Genomic DNA, 14,376 nt, shown 5'->3' with positions numbered 1-14,376 from the left:
ATATGGAAACAGAGGGTTTGTCTCTAAGGTCTTTTTTCGATTCTAGATCATCTGATGTCTATGACAATTAGTCTGTATTTATTAGAGTCAAGAGATGGGAAAACAAGAAACCAAGGTTATTTACTTCTTCTCTTCCACAAAGAAAAAAGAAACAGCTCCAACCCCTTCTATCCTCTTTAACTTTGGTAAAAAGGAGCAGAAAGAAAAAGGTAAGAGAGCTGGAAAAGTGATTTGGAACTGCTCTGTCCCCCATCTGCAAGAGCTGAATGAAATGAAACAAGATCAACAATGCACTCCACCTTTCCACCCCACTTTTCCTAGTCATACACTACCTCATCTCAATATATAGAAAAATAACCCATTTAAGGAAGACATTAAGACAGTCTACAGTTTTTCTTGGTTGTCTGAGCTAGAAAGCTTGCAGCTATAAAACAAAGGGCAGCATTGAGGACTGAAGCATGTCTCCTCTTAAACAACTGTTCAAGAAAAACTCCTTTGGTTTCTTTTGGGGCTTAGGGTTAAACAGCCAAAGTTTATAGGAGACATATGAAGGGAAAGAAAATTACAGTGTTAATTTATTTTATGGATTATGGATTTAATCCATTTTAATTTCTGGATTGTTATGTTTATATTTACATAATAAAGTACTGTTTAGAAAAACAAAAAAATTGCATCACCAATTTATATTAATTCTCTTTAATATTTCCATTCTTGCACACTGTAGGTAATGCTTTTGGCAGCTCTAAGACTTTTTATAAACTCCTCATACATCTCTGTCAACTTATTAAATGGATGTCATATCCACATTAACTTGGGAAGTTAGGGCTTCATATTTTATAAACCTACATTATTACCTGGGAGATGGTCTCCCAGCTTATTTTCTAAGTATCTCTCAAAAAAAAAAGGCAGGGCAGGGAAAAGAAATTTTTCTAATATAGTCTTGTCCAACTGTAGGACCCATGGGTGAAATACAAATTTGGAACTACTATAGAAGTAATTGGGAACGTTTGTTGAATGGTATGAAACTGTTTGTAAAAAGACTTCTTATTATGAGACTTTTAAAAGATTAATTTATTCATGACTATAATGATGGGCAAAATGTCATTGGAGAGACTTCTGCTTCCATATGTAAGAGAGAGGGATGGTCTTGAATTACACTCCTACCACTAATAAATAGGAAACTGTACAAAATATAGAAAACAACTGTTTTCAGATATTGGCCAACACCCAGCACAGGACTGAGATCTTTGATAAGAGACACAAATGAGGATAGTTTTATTATTATGTGGATTTCTGCCTGGAGACAATTCTAGCTAGCTACAGTGGGAGTGGAAACTCAAATAGAGTCTGGCAATCTCCTGGAGATGAAAACAGAGAGATCAAGGCTACTACAATCTGTGAAGCAGAGTGATTGAACGGAAGAAGCTATCCAGAGAAAATCTTCAGAAATCTACATAGGTTGAGCCTTTGAGCCTTTGGCTGCATTTCAGTCTGTATGTGAGTAATGTAAAATCAGTACGAGGCTAGTCCATGGGGCTAGTCAATAATGACTTGAAAAAAACAAGCACTGAGGAGCTGTAAAACAAATAATCTCCAGAGTTAACAAAGGGCCAGTGTGAGTTCTCTTCAGCTGGTGTGAGGAGGAGACACAGAATATATAGTAGATACCCCAGAGGCCTTAAAGAGGAGCTAAATTAGCCTAAGGATAAGTCTTACTCTGTGTTTGTGAGTTAGTCGCTCAGTCGTGGCCAACTCTTCACAACCCCATGGACTGCAGCCCACCAGGCTTCTCTGTCCATGATATTTTCCAGACAAGGATACTGGAGTGGGTTGCCATTTCCTTCTCCAGGGGATCTTCCCAATCCAGGGATTGAACCCGGGTCTCCTGCACTGCACACAGATTCTTTACCAACTGAGCTACAAGGGAAACCCTAGACCAGTCTTAAAGGAGCTTAAAAACAAACCTTGAAAGGATCAAACTAATTCACAGTTGTCTATCAAAGCAAGTCCAACATTCTTTACAGATCAAGATGACAAGATCAAGTCATTCACAGTGGAAAATTTATAATACCTTGAATTCAATAAAAAATTAATGGACATTCAAAGAAACATGAAAACAAGACCCATAACCAAAAGAAAAATCGCTCTACCAAAACAGATACAGGCCCAGGGAAGTCAAGTGATTGCTCCAAACCCATAGCTGGTTACTGCTGGATCTAGGCTTTAATCCCAGCCAAGGTTAGAGGCCACAGTTTAACCAGTATGTTAATCTGTATCTTGTATGACAGGACAAGCAAGATGCTTCCCTCTACAAGTATCTCATTAGTGGAGATGCAGTGATTGGCTTCAGGCATAGGGCCAGGCTGATGGAGTGATTGCAGTGAGCTGCGATTCTTCCAGCTGGAACTTGCAGTTTGTTGGTGGAAATGCCTTGACAGTTGGGGCAGCCTTATTTAGTACAACTCCAATAACTGAGGTATCATTCATTCAGTCAATATTTATTGTATTTCAGGCATGGTTATGTAGGCTTCAGATGCCTACCAGCTTAAAAGCATCTAATATATGTATTTTTAGATAAAAATACTTCAGAGAGAAAGGTTACAATGAGCTTTGGTTTATTCATTTTATTTGTGTCTAATAACCTATGCTCTGCCTGTCTTCCATGGGGAAGGAGGGCAGATGGAGTAAATGTGATAATGCTTGTGAAATAATTTGGCTGTAATAAATCACTGTATAATCCAAATACAGTGTTAATAATCAACATAGAACACATTTCTTTTGAACTTCTTATACACTGAGAGAAAAGTCAAGTGTGATCAAGTCATAGCACAGACAATTGACAGCCTGTGAAACGTCATGTCATAAGCTACATGCCATCCATGGAATTCTTACTAGTGTAAAATACCTTTGGAAACTCCTGAAAATTGTTAAAATAATAATATAGAGGTTTCTTGTGAACAATACAGTTTATTGTTTGTTTTTCCATATTCAATCCTATTTCATACATATATAGTAATATATTCTATTTCACACATGGTTATGCATTTGTGTGTGTATGTGTATGTATTTAACTACAAGCTCTTTCCCAATATATTAATAGTACTTCTTTTGTGATCACTCATAATACCTAGCAGAGTATTCAGGAAACAGTCATTTAATTGAATCTGCCTTTCGAGGCTAAATGTTTAGACTTTTTTTTTAAGAGATAGAGGAATATGCCTACTGATTTCCAGTATATCTTCAGTATATCTCCAGAATAATATAAAGGAGAGGTATAACGCTGGTTTCAGTGTTTTTTTTTTTTTTTCATTTATTGTATAAAAGAAAAAAAAATTAATGCAGTTGGTTTGTACACATTTAAATTCCATAAAACAAATCCATAGAAATTAGAATACTATATGCATGCACTCTGCATTATCTTTGTTAAATGTTTTGGTTCACAAAAATAACAACACATTTTTTTTTTCTTTAAAGCCACTAAAGCAGAGGGAGAACAAATCATGCAGCACTGTACACATTTGCATAGTATATTTTACCCAGCATGCCTTGTAGAATGCTACACATTTACCTATATAAGGAAATAAAAGGGGGTAAATTATCAAAATAAATCATTAAAATTTAAAGAAAGGAAAAATACTGGATAAAGGTATTTTTTGTTGTTGTGGTTGTTTTGTTTGTTTTTCCACGTTGTAACTGGAAATACAGCAATAGCTTGGGATATCAACAGCTCTTGGAATAGTAGGGAAATCTTTTTACATCAGTTTGCCATGTTTACTTTTAGTATTCATAAGTTTATCTGTTTTTCCCTCCCACCAACCTTTCAAAAAAAACTGCTAATGGCTTTTACTTATGTTTCAAAATAGTATTCAGTATAAAACAAATGGAAGAACCCCTAAATACTTGTTGGGACATCTTTATTTATCATTTTGACTGTAGGCTGTGAAAAAGAGAAAACATTTCAAACATGTCCACAATTCAGAGGAGCCCTGTGAGCTCACTGGATGTTACCTTTTGTAGTTGTTACTGAAGGAGAAGAAATAAGAACAGTAAATATAGTATGAGTCATCACAAAATAAAATTTAATGAGTTTTATAGAAGGGAATAAAGTAAAATAAATTACATCCACAGATTGCAAGGCTCTGAAGTAAATTGCTGGAAAAGTATCAAGCAGCAAGTTAAAAAGATGGTAGATGAAATAAATCTGATAGAACTAAATCTACATACTTTTAAAAAATACAACTGCCAAATTTAACAGTGGATTTTGTTATAAGTTTGTGCTATAACAAATGTGCTTCTTTCTCCTCAACCTATTTTTATATTATTGGCAAAATATATATCTTTTATAATTTCATACTGTACAATATATGTTTTTGCTACATTATTTTTCTACTGCTAATGCAGATTAGAAATAACAACATAGATTTATTTTGGCAATAAAATGCTTTCATTTTAATAATGTCCCAGAAAATATTGTAAGGCATATGAAAAAGAGTATGCAACAATATAGCACTAATGATCCTGCATCTTTAAATACATCCCTTATACATACAGAATTCACACTGATTTCAGTTAAAGATGTGTGAAAGTGGCATGCAAGCAGAGCAAGAGTGGCCCCTACATATAAACATAGCCATTTGTTGAGAAATTTAAGTGTTCAGAACATAACCAAGAACACTTACAAAGTATTGAAAAGCTAGAGGCCAGCCACTTTTAGTTCCTAGATAGTCTTCACTTTGACGCTGTAATTCAAAGAGGAAGCATCAGTGTATTCCCCAGACAGTCTAAATGTATTAGTAACATTTTCTACCATCTTTCTACAAACATTTTAAATACATCAAAAGAAACAAAGGAAAATTTCATATGTAACTATGACTCCCCCAAACTCATGACTATTCACTCTTATTTATGTTTTCATGGTAAGTGGGAGTTACAGCCCTTAGTCAAGATTATCCGATGAAATATTATCTAGTCTTTTCAAATCATCTCTTAATTACATGAAGCATTTGGTGTGAAACCATCCACAAGTAGAGAGAGAGAGTTGCTATATGAGGATGAGTTTCATTTGAGCAAGTTTATTTTAACAAAAGGAGAAACTTTTAAAAAGTAATTTTTGAATGCTGTAGCTCTGTCCATATAAACTGATTACTATTTGACTAACTTGACTGCAACAAAAGAGTTATCCTTGCTGTCTGACAACTATAATATTGAGTGGTTTGGTCATGATTATAATTTAAAAGAAGAGGACTTTTCTGTGCTCTGTCCTAGAGACATAGCTTTAGTAAGTAACTTAACAATTATGGCATTAACAATATTTAAAGGTATAAGGAATTGAAGAAACAAACGTAATTATATAATTTTCTATCATGTTTTCATTCATAGTTATTCAAAGAATGAGTTTTATATAATTCATAAAGAAAAGAATGTGCAACAGTGTTATGAAAGACAGAAATATGGGCAAAAATATAAAAGAAATAGGGGTACATTCCCATTTATTTGAAACATTCATATGAATTTGTTCCAATGGCCTGGGCTCCCAAGATGGCCAAGTGTATGCAGGAAAAGTCAAGGATCAACAAAATTTGAATTTGCAAACCAGCTGCACTTAAACATCAGGTCTCTGAATCTGCTTTTAGAGTTTGATGATATAACAAGTTGGATAAAAAAGCAATTTCCTTGCAGTCTGTCTTGTATCCTATGATTATTGACTTACTAAATGTTTACCTTGCCTCTTGATAAACTGAACCAATTCAAAGAAGATTTCACTAACATGGAAGAAATGAAAGGGTGACAAGCATTTTGGCAACAATTTAAAATCCAAAGGGAAAGTACATTTTAACAATTTATTCGTTTAGCTTTCCAGCAAGGTTAGCAGTAAGAGTAATAAATTCACTACCCATTGAAAAGTGTTTTTCTCTTCAAAGACAGATTGTCTTCTCTAGAGAAGAGGTAGTATAAATATCAATATATAGGGCAATTTCTATAGTGAAGTGAAAGTTGTTCAGTCATGTCTGACTCTTTGTAACCCATGGACTGTATAGTCCATGGAATTCTCCAGGCCAGAATACTGGAGTGGGTGACCATTCCCTTCTCCAGGGGATCTTCCCAACCCAGGGATCGAACTGGGGTCTCCTGCATTGCAGGTGTATTCTTAACCAGCTGAGCTTCTATAGTGGCATTTTGTTATTTTTATTTTTTACCCAATACCAAAATAAAATTGTGTAATTAAGGAAATACACTGGCATGCAAATTAAGGTTGCCTAGAAACATTCTTACCAGACATCCTGGGTCTCAGCAACATTTTATGATATGTTCATTCAAGGAATTTAAATTTGCAAACCATCTTTTGGCATGGATTCCTTCTCTCTCTCCCTTTCACTGACCTAGGTTCCTACTATGAATTTTAAGGCCCTCACACAAAAGACAAGTTCAAGTATGCAGGTATGAAAAGAGGTTAACATTCCAAAAATACACTTTGCAAACAACAATAATAATTAAAGTAATTAACAAATTATTCAAAGGGAACATATAATTTTCTCAGAATTTGTTTTATATTTAAAAAATTCATTTCATTAAGAACTAAGTGCAATGACATATTGTCACATAATTAAGACTCTCTTATTAGGAAAGACTATTGGTCTGAATTGTTAATTTCAATTTTCTTTCCAATAGAACTGTATAAAGATAAGAGAGAATTGTCAGTCATTTAAAAACATATCTAAGTGCTGCTTTAAATATTGGAGTAAACATTGCTAATAATAATACTGGAGTCACATTACAGCCTCGAGAATCAACATCAGGATTGACAAATTGCATTCTTTTTTTTCCAAGACTACATTTCCACACGGTCACACGAGTCTACACTGTTACATGTTCGCTGACTGAAATTACAGAATATGATTTACATATCCTGAAATTATATATGCTGAAAGTACAGAATACGTGGTTTATACTACAAGTTAATACAGCCTCAAAACGTTCTAAGACTTGTTTCTCCTCCTCATCATTTGCTATTGTTAAATGAAACCCATTAAAAACAAAGTATTTGTGGAATATGTATTTTCCAAAGGTGCTTGATGTGCCTGGCAAAAATAAAACTTTTCATTTAGTATGTATCTGTATTTTAGTATCAGTTACACAATAAACTCTAAGGCTTAAGAAAGAAAAGGACAATGCATATCCCTTATTCATTTGGAAAAGACAGCTCATTAGAAAAGGAAGGGGAAAGAATGTGCCAAATCCAAGTAAAAATTTACTTGATATCCATCAAGAAAATATACATTATACCCTTTCCAAGGTTGTTAGCTTTTGAATAAGAACGCAAAGCAAAACAGGTGTGGATGCTTGATGGTCAAGGAAAGACTGGTCTTGTGCACAGAACTGAATGGACCTCTCTTTTTATCAGCGTGACATGGAAGACTCAGAAACTAGGCATTGAGAGGTCTTTAAAAATAAGAGATTTTTAAAAGTTGAAAGAATATGGTAATCTTGCTGACTAGGAAATATATGTAAATGCTGTTACAGCTACCTGCTGTAAAATGTAAATATCTTAAAGTAGTTAAATGACCAGATTGCTAATGCTACTACAGAAAAAGCTGAACAGCTGTCTAGTCTAAGTTTAAACACCTTGGTGCACTCCTTGCAATTAAATACTTTTATGCGCACAAACAAGAAACCAGGAAAGCATATAGAAAAATGTTTTGGCTAATGTCTTCTTTCTCATGCAAATATGTGCTGTACATGTAATAAATATATTTGTTTGCTGGAAAATGCTCTTCTGTGCTCTAACAAAGTATTCAGTAATGGTAGGTTGTATGTTTATTAAAGTGCCTAGTGGATATAACTCTTTTAAATGTCTTAACTGAAAGTTTTGTAAGCTTCACTAGATGACAAAAGAACCTCACAAGCCAGTATCACATATTAACTTTAAGAATTCACTGAGCCCACATTTTTTAATTCTATCAAATATTTCAGATAACTCACATAACTATGGATATCCTCATTATCAGCTAAACAGGTTCATAATGGGGTATGCACAGTGAACAACAGAAGGAGAGGGTACTGGAGGGGGTCAATAATGAGGTTCAAGATATAACTAATCAAGAGTAGGGAACCTATTTTCATGGTCAAGAAAATTAACTGGTGCATGCTTTGAGAGCATAAACACTGAAAGGCTTGGATGGGGGGAAATAAGATAACAGAAAATGAATTATCATTGTTTTCCAAAAAAAATAGACTTTATGATGTAGTAGTAGAAAATGATTTTTATGCCTGATCCTTTGGGGGCTTTAAAAAACAGACTCTTAGAAACAAAAGTCTTTTCCTAAAGACTTTTGTGTATTGTATAAAAGAGTCAATTTTAATAGTTTCTTGGATCAGAGTGAATCTAAGGCTTCTTTGATCATATAAGACAGAAGATCAATTCCATACTTTTAGCCACTGGAAAAACTGTGAAGACTTAATAGGTAAAGAAGAGTGTTCATTAGAAATAAGGCAGTTCAATCTTCAAATTCTTTATAATTCTCTTCAATAAAAATGATATAATTTTAGTGAACAAATCTATTCTGAATCTACAAATTTATTTTTTTTACTGCAAGCTTTTAAATTCATTTTCACAGTTTTTCAATTAGTCATTTTGTATAAACACAGCTTTCAATATCAAAATTCAATGTGTTCATGTAAAACAAAAAGCCCGTAGCATGATTATAAAGAATTTGATGAAGGGCTAGCACATTCAGACACTCAAAGGCAGAGACTGCGTGAAGCAATGGAAAGATATTCAATTGTGCTGGTGGGAAACACACATATGTGTGGTCAGTGGGACAGATGAAATCTCAACCGGAAATGTTTAGCCTTGCACTCAGGAGGATCTATGTTATCCTTAGAGTCTGACTTCAGATTCCTGGATGGATGTAGTTGTGCTCAGACTGATGAAAGAGGAAACAACACCCCATTTTCCATCTTGCATAACCAACTATGATTGGGCTTCTCTTTACTATCCTCTCTCACTGCTAAAGAAATGTTGAATTTCTTTGCCAACTTCAAACATGGTAACAGTTGTGACGAAACAAAAAAGCAAAATACTTTGAATACAACAGCTGTGCCAGAAAAGAAATAAAAAATATTAAAATCTGAGGAGACTAAAGAATTTCTGCATTAATTTGAGATTTTTTTTTTTTGGCACTATCAATACATTTGGTAAGTTAGAAAAGCCATTCTGGCAATGTTAACGCATATTAAAATGTTTATACATTCCAACTTTAAGTGTAAATTTAGCTTCCAGCAAATAAATACAACAGCTGGTTTTGACTTCTATTGGTATTTTGATTTTCTTATTAATTAGTTTCTTTTTTTTCAGATTTTTAAATTGATTACAACATGCTCAAGTAGACTTTCTAGTCAATTCACCCAAATTCCAACAGGAATTGGTTTATAAATTGGTTCCAACTGGAACTGGTCATTTGGAATTTCCGGCATGGGAAATTATTTTATATGTGCCTTGATAAGTACCCTAAATTACAAATTGATGTGTCTAAATCTAATGAAGAAAACAAAAGGTACTGCTATGTAAATGTTGCACTTAAAAATATCTGTATGATTGGGCATCTAAGATCCATCTAGACTTAAGGGCATAATGTACATTTTTTTTTTTTTGCCCCTTCTTAGCGTCAATGACAGCAGCCCATAAGCACAGTCAGTACTGTGCTGTACTTGCCACGTTAAGATGACTGGTTGTATCCTAGCAGTGCTATGGCAAATCGTCAACAGATGAACTTTTTGTTTGTTTCTGCAGACTCAAAGCCTATGTCGAGAATCATGGCTATATCCCCCAGGCGATCCTCGGTTCCTATGAGGTTTGTAAGTGTCCTGGTATGAGTCAGGATAATCTTCTTCCACCAGAGGGTAATGATCTCGGCTATGCTGGGAACTGGAAGACAAGCGGTTCCTACTCTTCCGAGCCCTTTCATTGTGATAATTTTCATCAGAGGTCATTAGACTTCGTCTTTCAACTGGAGAGTTCTCTGTGGAGTGGTTGCTGTGCCTCAGACGCTGACTCTAAAAATATCAGATGGTTTACTGGTTAAATCATGTCTGCTTCGTTCACGTGGAACATGTAAATGTAGGTACAACAGGAGGATCTGTACAATAAGATGCTATATATTTGAGTTAATAAAACATTCTGATGTACAAATGCTCTGCTCGAAATATCTGGTCTGATGTATTTGGGACACAACATGCAAAGAGGTTAAAGTGCTGGTAGTTCGTGAATTTTAATTACATAACACTGCATACTTATGCTTCCTATGAAAAATATAAAAGTGAAAGTTAACTGCTGAATGGAACTTAGTATATTTAGGAGAGCCTAATAATTCCACTTCTATTGCAAAAATGAGGATTATTTTCCTACTGGGAAATAAGTTAAAGTTCAGAATAGTATCGGCTATTTTTTCTTCCTCTCTTGAACTGATAAAAGCTTTCTCCTAAAGTCACACACTTCATCTTTATCTAGTTGAATGTTCCTTATACCTTTAAAAAATATTTTAGTAAAATTATGACTTGTACTGCCCATATTTGTTTCTACATCCTACATAAATGCAAGACTCAGCAACATTCTCTCCAAAGAAGTATACAGTAATTATGAAGCCAGCTAACTGATACATTTACAATTCTTGCTTCCTCCAACTGAAATGTCCTGGAAAAATAATCCTTAGAATATAACTAAATTCCTCTGATAACATGAAATTAATATCTTCAGTCACTTATTTAGGTGCTCAGTAAATGCTGTTAGCATTTTTTCTTCAAATCTCAGGAAAACATGTATCCCTAGCTGTGCCTACCTTTTCTGGGTAGGTCGTCTCAGTTAAGAAACAGGATACTGATGAAACCAAAGACTGAGATACATTTTCTCTAAAGGATATTCACCTTCAGCGGGAAACTCATTCAACAGTCACAGCCTCTGCCTCTAGCCCCAACTAGGGGTCTAACAATTAAGTGCCCATGGTTACTAGGAGAACGTGGCCCCAGGACAAAGAACACCGTGTTAGCTCAAGTGAAACTGGGGGAACCACTCTGGGTGGATGTCTGAGAGGTGCTAAGTCAGGAGTGTTATATTCATAATCAAAGTACAACTCTTCAGCTCTACCAACTTGTGTAGGTGGAATCACTTTGCTTCATTTATCCATTTCTCCTCCCACAGTGTACAGCTTGGAGCCAACCTTAACTGGTCAGTGGAAGTGCCACACTCAGATTAGCATGCAGGCAGTAAAACAAGGAAAGAAAGAGACCCAGCACCCACACATACACTGCATATTATAATAGGACATATCCCAAGTTCATTTCCAGCCACAAAAGCTATTTATTTATGTGGTAGGTTTTTTTTTTCTTACAAAGCTATAGCTTTGTAAAACAGTAGTAGAGTTATAATAACATTTCAGAGAGTGTCATTTATCTTAGAGTTTAACTCTACACGATCTACATTATGACTATTATTATAACCCATTAATAAAACACTAGTCATGATGCAAGAGAGCTCAATTGACAACCATTCCTCAGTCAGCTGGGGGTCTGGCCACATTCCTGCAGTTGCTTGGTATCATATAGATTCATATGACACATCATATGACATATCATGCATTCATATTCATATCAGATTCACTTCATACTGTAATGCCTCTGGCTCCCCGCGTCTGGCCCTGAGCACAGCAGCTGAACAGCGAGCCTCCTGATCCTGCATTCATCCCCCACTCCCCTAAAGGCCGTAGGTGATGGCCAAGGTGGGCCTTGCTAATCCCTAAGAAAACTCAGAGATCTGTCACTATTTCCAACTGAGACAATTCTACTCTGCGAGTTCTGTTTGCGTACGGACAGGCCCTGCAGCCTGTGGGGCAGGATTAGGTAAGACTGGTCATAATGTCCGTCTATCCCTCCTCACTTAGCGGGTCCTGTGCCTGACAGTGCCACCACTGTCTAATCCTGAAGAAGTGACGTTGGAGAAGTGATGAATGTACCCCTGACTAGTAGGTAGTAAGTTCCTTCGAAGGGTTTAGACATAGGAGAGATGAGTTCATTTTTGGCCAACACCAGCACCTGTGGGATCATAGTTCCCAGACCAGGAATCCAACCCTTGCCCCTGGCATTGGAAGCGCAGAGTCTTAACCACCGGACCACCAGTGTAAGCAGAGGAGGGATGAATTTAAGTAAAAGTCATTATAAATGAACAGAGTACAAAGCTCTAAGGAAAAGGCCACTCTCTGGGTAACTCTGTCTAGGGTAGATCATGACTAGGTAATGCTTTCTGTGTGTGTTGTGTGTGCTTAGTCACTCAGTCGTGTCCGACTCTTTGCAACCCCATGGACTGCAGCCCGCCAGGCTGCTCTGTCCATGGCAATACTCCAGGCAAGAATACTAGAGTGGTGGGATGTTTCGAGAGAACAGCATGTATATTATCTATAGTGAAACAGATCACCAGCCCAGGTGGGATGCATGAGACAAGTGCTCAGGCCTGGTCCACTGGGAAGACCCAGAGGAATCGGGTGGAGAGGGCGATGGGAGGGGGGATCGGGATGGGGAATACATGTAACTCCATGGCTGATTCATGTCAATGTATGACAAAACCCACTGCAATGTTGTGAAGTAATTAGCCTTCAACTAATAAAAATAAATGAGAAAAAAAAAAAGAATACTAGAGTGGGCTGCCATGTCCTCCTCCAGGGGATCTTCCCAACACAGGGATCGAACCGAGGTCTCCTGCACTGCAGGCTGATTCTTGACCATCTGAGCCACCAGGGAAGCCCAATGCTTTCCGAGTGTACTGTAAAATAGTATATGTAAAAGTGTAAAATATCTGTTAGAATCAATGGAGCCAAAAGATGTGAATCTGAAGAAATTTTTTGCTAATACTTTATAGCAAGTATATGAACCAAAGTGATTCGAGTGTGTAAAGTGTAAAATAGTCTATATGATTAACTACTACTTTAGATTTTTTGATATAGTAATGTACGTGGTTCTCTCTTCAGAGTAAGGACAATCCCAGCCTCCGTCTCCATCGAGTTTCCTATAGAGGCTTAAATGTAAGGTTGGAAAAGCACAAGTGACACTACCTGTAACCCAGAAATTGCTGTGGGATATGGCGAGAGTGCTGTCGAGCCCAAGTTCCTTCCAAGCAGTGGGGTCATGGGAGTGCTACTGGTCGTGTGGGTGGCACGCCAGTAGGCCTCAAGGTACTCTCCCAGGTGTTCACATGCATCCTCCAGCTGATTCTCATCTAGTATGACATCGAACATTTCCTGCAGATAAAAAGAAAATCCATTTTATTTATATTCCAAATGTTAGGCCATGAAACCTGAAATTCTGCTTCATGCAGATAATACTGTTTCTAACGTCCAACAGCAAATATCAAATTTGAGGGGATATACTGGCAGTTCCTAAAGTTAAAGTCAAGTGAAGAACTACACAGTTGACCATGTACAAATTTGGACAATGACATAAAAATGGGAATGCTCATTAGATATCTGGATCTTTCATTATTTAGGGAAGAAAAAAAAAGATGAGGTACATAAAGAAGAGTTCTAAGTAGAATATAGTGAAAGCACATATGTGTTCACATCTTTATCCATATATTCCTATAGATACTTACTGAATATTTACTTACTTCAGAATATGTTAATGGCATATTAAGAAAAGTTAATGGCACTGAAAGAGGAGTTCTAAAAATGTTTCAGTAACAAATGTATCACAGGAATAAACATTTCATCTTGCAAATTAACTATGTTGGAGGAAATAACATTTACTTGGGTAATTTTTCTTTAACATTATTTATTTGGCTGCATTGGGTCCTAGTTGTGGCCTGCGGGATCTTTTTTTGGGTGCACAAACTCTAGTTGTGGTGCGTGGGCTCAGTAGTTGCTACATGCTGCCTTAGTTGCTCTGTGGCATGTGGGAACTTAGTTGCCCAACCAGGGATCGAACTCACACCCCCTGCACTGCAAAGCAGATTCTTAAGCACTGGTCCACCACGGAAGTCCCTACTTGGGAATTTTTAGAATGTTTGTGAAATGATGTTCTCTCTTTCATGATAAAACAACACGACAGGTAAAGAATTAATAGTAGAAAACCACAGCATAGTCTTTCTGCTACTAGAGGATAATTGTGTGAAATGGTTAAACAAGAATAAGAGCAAGGAATAACTGGTTACAGGGGTGGTGGTTAGGGAGTCGGCAAGGGGTCACACAAGACGTGTCTGGTGTCCATGTTTCTGTCACTAAGGACTTGGTCCAACACCTGTTCTATAATCTGGAAGTTGTTCTTCTGCCCCGTAGGAGTAGAGTGGCCCCTCTGTCACTGCCGTGTGGTTGGGAACACAGAGAGACTATAACTGGG

General features: G+C 36.5%; 1 protein-coding gene across 1 annotated transcript in view; it reads right to left on the bottom strand.

The window, feature by feature from the left end:
* Positions 1 to 4,058: 4,058 nt before the first annotated feature.
* Positions 4,059 to 14,376, bottom strand: part of CACNB4 (calcium voltage-gated channel auxiliary subunit beta 4) — a 264,476-nt gene continuing 254,158 nt past the window's right edge. The window contains exons 13-14 of the mRNA XM_061135723.1: positions 13,098 to 13,283; positions 4,059 to 10,053 (exon numbers count right to left, since the gene is read on the bottom strand). Coding sequence (XP_060991706.1) covers positions 9,793 to 10,053; positions 13,098 to 13,283 — 447 coding nt within the window. The 3' untranslated portion in view covers positions 4,059 to 9,792. The remainder of the gene's footprint in view (positions 10,054 to 13,097; positions 13,284 to 14,376) is intronic.

This window comes from Dama dama, chromosome 33, assembly GCF_033118175.1.
Source record: "Dama dama isolate Ldn47 chromosome 33, ASM3311817v1, whole genome shotgun sequence".
NCBI classification, from domain to species: Eukaryota; Metazoa; Chordata; class Mammalia; order Artiodactyla; family Cervidae; genus Dama; species Dama dama.
This window is presented reverse-complemented; position numbering and strand designations above follow the sequence as displayed.